The sequence below is a fragment of the Sinocyclocheilus anshuiensis genome, unplaced genomic scaffold (assembly GCF_001515605.1).
Source record: "Sinocyclocheilus anshuiensis isolate Anshui unplaced genomic scaffold, SAMN03320099.WGS_v1.1 scaffold245, whole genome shotgun sequence".
Taxonomy (NCBI): Eukaryota; Metazoa; Chordata; class Actinopteri; order Cypriniformes; family Cyprinidae; genus Sinocyclocheilus; species Sinocyclocheilus anshuiensis.
In genome coordinates this window covers 817,744-831,272 of record NW_015536478.1, presented here as the reverse complement: position 1 = coordinate 831,272, position 13,529 = coordinate 817,744, and the positions used below count along the sequence as shown (strand labels likewise).

Sequence of the window (13,529 nt, the reverse complement as noted above, 5' to 3'; positions counted from 1 at the left end):
CCCCTTTTCAAATGGTTGAAATAATTCTAATTATGTATTCTTTTCTTATTTATTATATATTTAAAATCAATGTTTTTCCTTATATTACACTTTAAAGTGTGCAGTATAAATAAACTTGCCTTGAATGAATTATGAGTACATGTTTAATATTTAAATCAACGAAAGATGCATGATGCTGCCTTAAATAGAAATAGCCATTCCATAATGTTCCTACTTTTCAGAACAGTCTTTGCATCTGGATTGCCCTAATGACACCTTAAAATGCTGTCTAGGTAGGCAGCTCACTAGGATTTGGAACAGAGCTGATGATATATGATGCTTAACTTCTCAGATTAATTTACCGAATGCTGGTGGTGATTTAAAATAGGACTGTTTCCTGTGAGTTGGCCTGATTGTGGGATTTGAGAGAGTCTATTACCCATAATTCACTTGCGTCAAGGTCTTATTTAGACTTCTAAGGAACTTTGAAGGACCCTGTGGAACCGAGTTCCCTCGTTGTGGTGATTTTTATGATGAGCTGTTTTCATTCATTTTGTCCATTCCCATGATGTATGCCGTAACTCAGTGCTGGAAAATGAGCTCATGTCTGTGATTGCTCACTCTCGTTCTGAGCGACGAAAATGTGATTTTATTTTTGTCTGTGTTTCTCAGAGCCAAATTACCCTGATGGACGCCCCTGTGTTTAAGGCCATACAGCCAGAGGTAAGACAGAGGTCACATTTTTTGAGCCAGATACCATGTAGACTAGAGAAAACACTTATTTATTGTTTGTTTGTTTGTTTCAGTTCTGGATGACGATTGGTCACATTTACAGTCATGCTAAAATGCATTGTATTGTCCTACTATATTTTATTTTATTTTATTTTTCAGTCATGGATGATGATGATTTTGTCACATTTTATAAATATTAAAATGTAAACTAATAAAAAAAAATATTTATGTATTTATTTATTTATTTTGGTCTCTACGAATATTATTTATTTGTTTATTTAAACAAAATTTTATTTAATTGTATTTAACAAGTTGGTATTTTATTTATTTATTTACACTGAACAAAATTATAAATGCAACACTTTTGTTTTTGTCCCCATTTTTCATGAGCTGAACTCAAAGATCTAAGATTTTTTCTATGTACACAAAAGGCCTATTTCTCTCAAATATTGTTCACAAATCTGTCTAAATCTGTGTTAGTGAGCACTTCTCCTTTGCCGAGATAATCCATCCACCTCACAGAAGGAGAAGTGCTCACTAACACAGATTTAGACAGATTTGTGAACAATATTTGAGAGAAATAGGCCTTTTGTGTACACAGAAAACGTCTTAGATCTTTGAATTCAGCTCATGAAAAATGGGGGCAAAAACAAAAGTGTTGCTTTTATAATTTTGTTCAGTATATTTATTTATTTATTTATAAATAAATAAAACATTTATTTAGTTAGTTTAGTTTAGTTTAGTTTAGTTTAGTTTAGTTTAGTTTAGTTTTGGTTTCAGTCCTGGATGATGATTGGTCGCATTTCCAGAAACTCTAAAATACACTGTATTATTGTAATATTTATAGCTGCTTTATACTTTATTATCCCACTATTATCCATTTAACATGGAAATTGTAATGCAGACAACGTAAACATTGTATCCACATGGACACTTGTACGCTTTGAGCAGGATTACCTCACTGTCCCAAATGAGAGGAGTGTGCCTTTGTTGAAAATGTTGCATTTCCTTCCATGTTAATAATATAATGCATGCATAAACCTACTTCTTTGATTATTTGTGCTACTATCTTGATCCCGGCGCTAATATCTAACAGCCATTGTTTTGATTGAGGAACAGCGGCCAGTAAAATACACACCCGAGCGTGTGTTTAGACAGTCGGTTGCACCGCAGTAAACGCGTAGACTTTGCGAATTAAACACCTTGGCAGAATGTTCTAACAGTCTGGCAGTTTTTCATTAGGGATGTTTATAAGCTGTTTGGGGAAGAGAATTACACTTGGGTATCAGTTGATTATCTTTGCCGCCGTAAGTGACAGCGAGAAGGAGGTCCAATTTTTCCTCGGAGCATGATGTAAAACTGTTGGAAAGCATGCTGCTGGCTTACGGCGCTTGATGGATGAGACCACCTGTGACCGGCTTTCATTAGTTTTACCAGCTCCCCTTTCACTAATGCTCACTTCAGGCTGGTTATGAAGCTAAGCTGCACATGCAATGTTTTTGACTGGTTAGTGGTGTCTGACAAATCCTAGACATTCAGTTGAACCCTATAAAGCCTGCTGTATCATTTGATATGCAAATTAAAAAAAAATTACTTCTAAATGATAAACATGATCAAAATTTTGCAGAAAATCCTGTTTTTCACAATCTATTACATGCCTTCTGTCATCTGATTGATAGTTTATACATTTTAGCAAGTAAAAGGCTTTTTAGTATAATTATACAAACCCCCACCTTCAGCTCGTGCTTCATGTGCATTTTTACTGTGAAATCTTTACTGATTTTATAAAGTAGATAAACATAAGAATAGCTTTGATATAGTTAGTAATATTTTTCAAGATTATATTTTAGTGCTTACTGGACTGAAGCAACTTAGGTTTTCAACTTAGGTTTATGTTTAGAAACTAAAGAGCTTTGATCATAATCTATGCATTTAAATATCATCTTACTAAGACACATTATTAGGAGATATGGAGTGAAAACTGATATTTCTATGCATTTTATAAAAGTAGTCTGCTATACTGTTAAAGATTTCATTTATTTACATTACAAGAATCAGAGTTTTACCTTATTTTTTTCCATATGAATATCAGCATTTGCACCAAATTACATAGTTTTGCTCATATTCAGTGCAATGCAATTCAATACAGAGTTGATTGAGAGATGAACAAATAAACGTCTCTCAAAAGCCTGAGGGATTCTTTTTTTATACTCACATTTTAACATGATTTATCTAAAAATGACCAAATGATACTCAACAAAAATACATAAGCTACCTTTTTAGATGTTATTTTATATTATATTTTATTTTATTAAAAAAAAAATTTCTTTCAAACCAGGGGTGCATTTCCCAAAAGCATCGTTAGCCAACTATGGTTGCAAGTTCCGTTGTTACCAATACAGTTCAACGATTCTGTGTTTCCAAAACAACTTTTAGTTAGTTCAAATGAAAAAATTAGTTCAAACAAACATTCGCAAACAGCATCGCAAACTTACATGGTTGGAACTACAGCTCTCGACCTGTGGTTAGATGCATAGTAGCTTGTTAGTAAGACATATTGGCTTAAATAAATTATGCTCTTGGGCACAATAAGCAATCTACCATGCAATAAAGTCTACAGTATATCTTCCATTCTAAAATATAATGTGTTTTTGTGCATCCTCAGTAAGTGCCGTTTTTGAAGAGTGCGCATGTGCACAAATGCCAAAGGGAACCCCAGAGTATGATCCACGATGAATCAAACATCAAATAAAGCAAAATGACAAGAAACAAAAAATAGTACATTAGTCATCAGGTGCCATGTTCAATACAGCAGCATCTTAGTGATCTCAAGTCATTACTCCACCGCATGCCTGTGATGTCATTAACAACGGCCCTATATTGTTGAACTAACGGAGATGCGACCGTGTTCGGGAAGCAGTCGTGACTAGCTAGTTGTACGGGAAATGCACCCCTGGATGATGATTGGTCACATTTCCAGGCACACTAAAGTGCACTCTATTGTCCTACTATTTCTTTGAATCATGTGTTCTCCATTTAACATTTAACAATTGCAATGCAGACCCTGTAAACATTTTGTGTGCATGGACAGATGCATGCTTTGAACAGGATTACCTCAACAAAAACCACATGCAAACTTTTTTTTTGTACTACTGTTTGATATGGCAGGCTTTACATGGTTAAATTATTGCTGTTTTGCATAAATACAGCGCTGCTCTAAACGCTGAGGGAACACACAGGATGACGTGATACATGAGAAGAACTCGCACATGTGAAGCCGATCACCCTGACCGTGCATGTTTAGCACATCCTGTTACACACTCAAACATTTAAGTTAACACAAATAAACACAAGACCTTCGTTTCGGTCTGTAAAGTTTCAGACGGAAACAAGTCTGAGGTTTTGTGCTCCTCATCCACAAAAACACGTGCAATCTGAGACCAGGTCTGTGTGAGATTTAGGTATTGACAAATTGTGCAAGTTCTGACGGCTGTTCATCACTCTTTTTTTTTTTGGAACGAGCCTTTAAGATGCTGTAATGTCTGCTTCTCTGTTTGTGTTTGTACTCACATTTTGAGACGTTCAGTCTTTTGGGTGTTTGAAAGTGTGCAAGAGAAATGTCTTTCCTTACGGCATCGTAAAGGGCAAAATGTGACATTTGCATGTGTATATATGCGTCGAATATACAGTATAATTGATTGGAGTGAGCTATAGTTGTATGGATTTGACTGGACGTGTTTGCAGAGGTCAATCAGCTACATCTGGAGTCCAAACTAAAGAATTGAGGCTGATTACCTCAGTGCTGTGTTTATAGCTAAACATAAACGCGCTTCGTCATTTCTCTTTTGAATAGCGGAGAATTATGATGCCTAACAGAGAATTTGTAAACCGACTCGCTCCAGCTTTCATCTGTCTGTCAGCGGGCCACAGATTCAAGCTTTCATTAGTTTCGTTCAGCGTCTGTGTGTTTAATGCATTCAGGCTTTAAAGTGAATAGAATGTTCTGGATTATGATGTGTAACTCAGTTTATAAAATCAATAAAATGCGTTGACAAATGAAAGTCTATGGGGGAATCATTTGCCCAACAGTGATTTATTTTTAGCTCATAATGCCCAGTCTTAAAAAAGCCTTAGACTGTTTGCTGGTTTTAGCTGGTCTGTTGACTGGTTTTGAAGCGATATTGGGCACTTTTCAACTGAGGAGGCCAGTTTAAAAAAAAAATATATATAAATAAAAAATAGTTTTAAAATATTTTTAATTACATTTTATTTTTACATTTCCAATATTTAATAATTTGCAATCTTTAATAAAAATAATAATTTCAATCTTTCTTTTAAAAAAGTTCAAGTTAAACTAAATGAAACTAAGAAATGTTGCTTTGGCAACTAGCTATATATTAAATAATTTATTTCAGTTAACTTTTTTTATTTATTTCAAGTAACGGAAATGTTTTTATGGTTTTAATTAACTTTAATAACCCAGGAACCTATTTAACTAACTATTTTACTATAAAAGTGTGAACACATAAATGTGAAAACTCTCTTTATCCAAAAAAAAAAAAGCACTAGATTGTCCGTTTTTCCATTCTTAATTCTACGAGAACCCCTCTTGATTACTGTATTTTTGTGGGCTGTTAGCTGTAATTAGAGTTCATTAATCTGTTTAATGGAAACTAGATTAAAAAAGCACTGGAAAAACACCCGAACAGCAGTTTTGGCAGGAAGAAGGAGTTACGTAAAACGAAGGATCTTTCTGTCATGTCTGAAACCACTGGATGCATGTTATCCACCGTCGCTGTGAATCATAGCCGCTTTGCCATGTTTTTCTAGAGTCTGCTGTGGTGGGTTAGTTAGTATCACATTATTCATTTTCGTTATGTTACTCAATGTTATCATGATAGTTTTGACGATTGTCCTGAATTCAGATGTAAAAGCCGCCGGGTTCGCCGCTTGAAATGGCCCATAATTCCTTTCCTGACACTTTTACGCCGTCCCTCGTAGCAGTGTGACCTCTGGCCCTCCCAAAAGCAGACTTCCCGCTGATGCAAAGGAAAAGAGGTAGCCACCTCCAGCTGGGTCTGCTTTTGCCATCTTTGCCTCCTCGTTTACTCGTGTAAATTCTTGGCTGAAGTGCGTAATCTGTAGGTGTTCGTGGCCTGACTCTAAATGAACTTTCTCCGATAATTCTCCTGTTGTAAAGGAAGTTGACGTAAGGTCTGACCGTCTCGCAACCTCTGACTGTCGTCACTTTCCATGCGAGATAATGAATTTGCCTCAGTAAATTAGCCATTAGTGATATGTTCTGCAGAAAATCATGACCTGCCAGTATAGTGATGGCAACAGCCTTAAACAAAAATATTTTTTTTATTTGACTTCTGAACTATTATCAGTTGCAATACCCCATCTTTACCTACACATTTCTCACATGCAAATTTAAGCTTTTATTATAAAATGTGATGAGAGGGATTTGCATTTTATTACATTTTGTAATAAATAATGAAATAACATGTTCTCCTAAAAGTCAATAAAAACCTATATTTTCCAAAAAGAGAAACATTTTACTTATATTATATATATATATATAGTTGTATGATATGTTAATTTTTTTTTGCATTGTCATGTTTTTTTGTGACCAGAATTGTATTTGTTGTACTGAATTAAATTTTTGCTAATTAATTAATTATTCTGATTGATGAATTTTTCTAGACAGAATGATTGTCATTATTACAGCAATGAGAACAAAATGTAATTAAATATAAAAATATCATTACAGCGATGAACATTTATAATTATTATATTTTAATGATCAAATAAAATGTATACAATAATATAATATAGAATTATAATTACTGTAATTAATATGTATATATGATCATGAAAATTGGGTGTATTATATGTTATATAATTAAATCAATTAAATAAATTTTCATCACTAATTCAAAATGATATCTTTAGTATTAGTTTTTTTTTCTTTTAAATAATATAGCATATTTGATTAATGAATTATTTTATTTTATTACATTTATGCAAATGATCTAATTATTATATAAATAAATACATTTATATCATTTTATAATTTGATATCTTGAATTTTGTTTGATAAATCTGATTAAGTAAATAAACTATGTAGGTCTGGTTATTAGCAGTGTTTGACTTTGTTTGATCGATCACAAAAATGATTTCATTGTAGAACTGGATTATGCCTCGTCTTGTGAGCCATAAATGCCACTGAAATGTTAAAAAAGCACAGGTCCTCGACCGCAGTGATGTTGGGACAGGAGAGACTGTATTGTGGCCTTTCAGAATACCCACAGTGCCGTGCGTCCACTTTAGTGCCAGGCATTCTGGGAATGAAAGTTAAAAACGCGACCTTTGACCTCTCACATGTTTTCTTTTTAAGTGGTTGGGTGTTTTTCAAGTGTTCACTGTGAGCTCTTATGGCCACCTGCAGAGCCCAGGGCTCCTTCACTTCATCAGATCCTTTTGTGTTTGCTTTTTTTCTCTTCATCATAGATTGAAACATCTTTTCTCTGGCCAAACCCCCCAAGCAGTTATGAAAAGTTTTATTGGGAGTTTTAGGAAATTGCATGAAGATTTTATTAATGTAACATTTTCAACAAAACCTCAGTATGAGAGGTTCTGGTTTAATTGTGTATATTTTATATTACGCATGTGTCTCTCGTTAGACAGCTTATGTTCGGCTCCAAATGTTTCTTTCTTTCATTCAGCACAGACTAAAGTCTTTTTATCGCATCTTGTGTGGAGCATCTTTTGTTTGTACTGAAATATCAAATCTGATTGGATGAGCCATGCTCAAAGTCACTAGAAAACAGCCATGAAAAGCAGACCTGTGACTCCACATGATTTTAAATTATTAATCCAAATGTACACTTTAGCTAATTAACTATACTGTCTTAATTAAAGAATTGCTTATTGTCATTGAAATTATTAATGTGATGATAATAAGGACAAAAATGACGTTAAATTATGTTATTATGTGTGTGGGTGACTGGGTGTATAATTTTTCCTATTTTCTAATTTACTTATTTTGTTTTTATTTTCCTTTTTTGTTTTTTAATTTGTTGATTTATTTTCTTTTTTCTTTCTTTTTTCATTTTCTTATTTACTCATTTTGTATTTACTTATTTTGTAATTTATTTACTTTTTACATTTTTTTAACTTATTTTCTTATCTTTTTAAATGTATTTACGTTATTTATGTTCTTATTTTTGTATTTATTTCCTTCATTTCTTTATTTACTTATTTTCTTATTAACTTATTTCCTCAATATTTGTTTGTTTGTTTGTTCATTCATTTTCTTGTCAGGGAACACACTACATTCAATTTTAGGGCTGTGAGGGATGGAAGTACAGTTTGCTTAACAAGTATTGTTGTGTACTTGTTGAATGAAAATATTACTTCTTCTCAATAAATGCAATTTCTTTAAATGGACTTACAAAAATAAGGGACAATTGTCATGAGTTTCGACCCTGACTAAAGACTATAGGACCTGTGAGAGACATCTGGAAAACGGCAGATGATCGTTCTCTGTCTAACTGTCTTTTTTGCAGTGTCGGTAATCATTTGTGACAGTGTATAAATCGAGGATAATTGCGAACACATTAGTTTAGCTGAACTAACGGGAAAGCTGCAAATGAAGTAAACTCAAACTTCACTTGGGGGGATTGAGTGTTGAAAAAATAATCCAGACAATCTGCATAATTATAGATTGACTGAGGAAACTCGAGATCTTACACAAAGCTGGAAGAACATGAAATCATCACTTAAACATGATTCGGTTACACTTGGTTTAAATAACGGAGCTCCACAGTGAGATAATTCTGCTTCCACTCAAAGGCCTGCTGTCAGTCAAAGGCACTGTATGCTAGAGCTTCTTATTGCCAACAGTCATTAAAAAAAACCAGGAGGTTTAAAAACTTCAAATCTTAACAATGGAATTAAGTCTAAATTGACTGTATTTGCTGTCTTAATTGTGATTGTTTGTATCTGTTGTGTTGTAGGAGCTTGCTAGCTGTGGCTGGAACAAAAAGGAGAAACACATTTTGGCTCCTAATGTAGTTGCCTTCACACGGAGGTTTAACCAGGTAAGATGATTGGCTTTTGTTTTGTTTTTTTGTTGTTTTATGTTTTTTTTATTTTATTTTTTTAAACGTTAATTTTAATTTAAAATTTATTTTATTGTATTGTATTCATTTATTTAATTGCACTCATTTTTATTTTATTGCACTCATTTTTTATTATTATTTGTATTTATTTTGTAGTAAGTTCTGTAATTTATTTATTTAATTATTTATTCTGCTATTGTCACTAGTGGTGCACAAAGAATAGAAAATTTTTCTGACCCCCAACCGCAAAGATTATTTAAAAAAATATCCATTATATTATATTATATCTTCCAATCTAGTATGTGTGTTTGTATAGATGTATAACTGTGTAGCCCTATTTAAGTCATTAAAGCAAATCAATTAAATCAGCTTGTAATCATGACCCAGTATCAGACTGAAGCAGATCATTTAATAAACACTGATCTTGACTGATACTGATACGATGGAGGTATTGTTCGTCCCTAGTTGTCATCTCAGTGAAATGCCGCACTTATTCATTTATATATTCATTTAGTTTTCCAGATGTGAAGTGTATGAAGTGGATATAAAGTGTGTTTTTGGCTGGGATGTAGCTGATATAGTGCCAGCAGACTGCGAACTGTGCCACAAAACCATTATCAACCTGATGACCCACAGCTTTAGGACTTAATAGGTGCTGGAAATACTGTTAACAGCTCTCACACGGGCAGATGTCCAGCCTGGTGCTCCTTTCCTCCTCAAGCTTGAACTTTTCCACCTCTTTCTCCTGTTTAAGGAAAAATAGGGATGCGTGGTTGCATACAAGCGTTGCTGTGCTGTTACATTTAGACAACATTCATCTTGTCGTCTCGTATGTTGTTGACATAAGGCACATACAGTTTTTACAAATTTTCGCTCTAACAAATCATTTACCACCCCAAACAACAGTGAAATCACTTTTGCGCTTAAAGGAATAGTTCACCCAAAATGAAAATTTGCTTAAAATTGACTCACCCTCAGGCCATCCGAGATGTAGATGAGTTTGTTTCTTCATCAGATTTGGAGAAATGTAGCATTGCATCACTTGCTCACCAATGGATGCTCTGCAGTGAATGGGTGCCGTCAGAATGAGAGTCCAAACATCTGATAAAAACATCACAATAATCCACGAGTAATCCACTCCAGTCCATCAGTTAACGGCTTGTGAAGCCAAAAGATGCATGACGTTTTTAACTTCAAACCATTACTTCTCCAAAACTCCAAATACGAGTCCATAATCCATAAGAATGCTTCACCCTGTGGAAAAATTCCATCTCCTGTTGTCTCTCACATCAAAATCCACCCACATATATGTTTAGAGCTGTTTTGGCTTGTAAACGGTGCTTGATCTGTGCGGATTTCTCTCCTGATTCACACGAGACATCTTTTGCACTGGAGAAAGCAGTATTATGGATAGAGGGCTCCTATTTTAGCTGGAAGCAATGATTTAAAGTTTAAAACATATTAATGGTGATTTGTTTCTCACAAGCATTCAACTTTTCACTTCACAAGATGTTAACTGATGGACTGGAGTGGTGTGGATTACTTGTGGATTATTGTGATGTTTTTATCAGCTGTTTGGACTCTCATTCTGACGGCACCCATTCACTGCAGAGCATCCATTGCTAAGACACTGATGGAATGCTACATTTCTCCAAATCTGACGAAGAAATAGAATCATTTACATCTTGAATGGACTGAGGGTGAGGACATTTTCAACAAATTTTCGTTTTTGGGTGAACTATTCCTTTAATAATTATTTGTTTTAATTAATTGTTTTGAAATGTATCATGTAAATGAACGCATTATGATATATAGTTTTTCCATGTAGCATGGGGCAACAAATCAACTTCACCCCTGTTTTGTTACAGTATTTCTGCCAATGAGCTCTTTTTTTTTTTTGAGTGTGTGTATGCAATTGTATTGAGCTGTTTTTTTATGTTTTGTTCTCCAAAAACCATCTCCAAGTTCCCCAGCCTTTAGCTCCAGTAAAACTCAACTCTCACGCCTCGTAAGAAAGATTTGTGAATCCGTTTTGTTCTTGGAATGAATTTTGACATTTAAAATGTTGTTTGTTATTCAAACTTGGTGATGCTGTTGGATTAGAACACTTAAGAGGCCATTAATTATAAAACCAAAAGGAAGTTAGGTTTTCAAGATAATTTAGAAGCATTTGGCAATAAATTAATCTTAACTAAATTTGCGGTTTCAATGTACTGCTTCCAGTTCTGCTTATTTATGAAGTTTCAGCCTGGAATGAATTTTAAATCTGTCCCTTTAAATCCGAAACCTTATTAGATTAACTGTGTGTCCCAATTTTTCATATTCACGATTTTGTGAAAGTGCTTTAAAAGTGCAAAGAAGACCGTAGATGACCCACTTTTACATTTATGGCACATGTTTAATGAGACGATTTTTTCAGGTTTTTTAGCCAGGAGTGTGTGGAAATTACATAAAAGCATCAAGTTCCCCGCTGCACATTTTCCGTTTGAAACGGTCTTAGCGTGTGCAACTCACCTCAGTCAGTCTCACAGAATTCCTTCTATTGGCTGTCGACGGCGTTGGTTTTATGACATCATTAAGCCGAACACAATGAGCTGGCTTCCAGACCTTCGGAAAGATGGAGCGACTTTGAGACACATTTCTTGGCCACCCAAGAGTGCGTCTCACTTTAAACGATGCCTGTCGTTTGATGTACTGTAACTATCAACCCCAAACCCTGTAGTTCTTGTAAAGACTAGAGAGTGTGCAGTTTTAGTGATAAGTCAAGTATCACCATTACTGTTGCAAATCCACAAACAAATCCCTAACTCTAATGTTACACATTGGCTTGTCACTAATCTGCATCATTAGTGCCATCAGGGTGACGAGTTTTTGCGTGCTGAAGCAAGGCTGCACAATTAATAGAAATAAATTTGGATCGCAAACAAACACAGCAAACCTTGGAGATTTACCGCTGATTACAGACCGGCTTTACTGATAAGATGCGCGTTAAATATCGCATGCGATTAATCGTGCAGCCCTAATTAGAACTATATTATTATATATTATTATTATTTAATTTCGGCCAAATTGTGCAGCCCTGCAAACTGAATTTTTTTTTTTTAAGTCATCTTTTAAATTGCAGTCACATTTTTTTACAGAAAAGTCCTGCATCCCTACTCAAGACCCCTACTAAATATCTAATCAAGTTTGTCCATGTAATAAATCAGCTCTATATTTTTAGTGAAATCAGGTGAGCAGGAACTGTACATGGAAACATTGTGCTCCATCGTCACGGCAACTGAACAGAAACTTCGTCCCTCAAAACATTGTAGCACTCTTTGCCAGTTCATTATTTATGGAGCAAGAACAGAAGCTTTCAGAGCCATTTTAAAGGCATTATGGGTAGGAATGAACCAGATGAGCTCACCCGGCTCTTTCATGAAGGGGGTCGCAGCTCTACGCTTTGGTAAAACCCACTTTACAGCCACTTTGGAAAAAGACCCGTCATCTCTGAGCCAAGAAATGTAAGTGCTGCGCCCCGTTTCTCCAAAGGTTTCTATACCAACCAGAGCTCTTATAATGTGTAAATGATTTGATAATGAGCTATAGGCTATGACATCATTGCACATGGTCTAGCTAGCGAAGCGGTGTTCATATATTTTAAGCTAACACAGCTGCCGCACTATTATATGCCTGTCCCGTTCCCTGGAAAACTTGAATTTTTGGCCTACATTTTTGAAGCTAATTTTCTTTAGATCATAACTCAGTGACTATGACTCGAGCGTTGCGTGTTTATCTTAATAAAGATGACACTGAAGTGTCTGTTAACATAGATAAAACAAAGGAAGGAGTAGTTTGGAAATTACGTCAGGATTTGCACAATGTTTTCTCAGGATAACCAGTGCGATTTATTCTTTTTAAACATGAGGGGGATGACATTAAATAAGCCAATGAACGCATTTTTCTGGCTCACACTATATCTTTTTTTTTTTGTACATTTTTCTCATGGAGCCACATTGAGATCCCAATATCTCTGGAACTGAACCATGCATTAATGAACCATTAACTGAACCATGTATTAGGTCTTAAAAAATTGAGATACCAAAAGAAGAGTGTGTTAAGAACCAATTCCAAAAGATTTTAAATTGTCATTTTGACGCTTCTCTGCAAAATACTTTGTTCTTTAATACTTTGGCTTTCAGCACTATTTATGTATGTCTTTCTTGAGATGAAATATTCACAAAATCAGAGGATTTTAGCCAGAAAGTTTCTTAAATTTGGTTGATTTGACACAGAATGACCCAGTAGTCTCTCAGTTTCACTACAAATGTTTAAGTCTGCAATTTAATACTTTACTAATGGAGCCACATTAAGATTCAGATATCTCTGGAATTGAACCATGTGTGGTTTTAAAAATTGAGATTGCAAAAGAAAGAACCAAGATATTATATTAAGATATATTGAACACTTCTTGAATTACAGACATGCCAACTTCGGGGGAAAATTTTGCTTTTTTTCCCTCTGTATTTGAACTGTCACCAGTGGCATATAATGTAGCAAGGATTGCTAAAGTCAACAGATTTTACTAATAGACCTGCCAATATCTGTGTCAAAATATCAGTGATGCTGCCATATTCTAATTTGGCTCCAGATTGCAGGTTAATTGTCACTTTGACACCCCCCCCCCACCCCCCCACCCCCCCCCCCCCC

The 13,529-nt window shown here is 34.8% G+C and overlaps 1 protein-coding gene across 2 annotated transcripts in view; it reads left to right on the top strand.

Moving 5' to 3' along the window:
* LOC107666038 (ras-specific guanine nucleotide-releasing factor RalGPS1-like) overlaps positions 1–13,529 on the top strand; it is a 133,292-nt gene that overhangs the window by 20,721 nt on the left and 99,042 nt on the right. For both annotated transcript variants that reach the window (XM_016457246.1, XM_016457160.1), the window contains exons 4-5: positions 652–702; positions 8,733–8,816. In XM_016457246.1, coding sequence (XP_016312732.1) covers positions 652–702; positions 8,733–8,816 — 135 coding nt within the window. The remainder of the gene's footprint in view (positions 1–651; positions 703–8,732; positions 8,817–13,529) is intronic.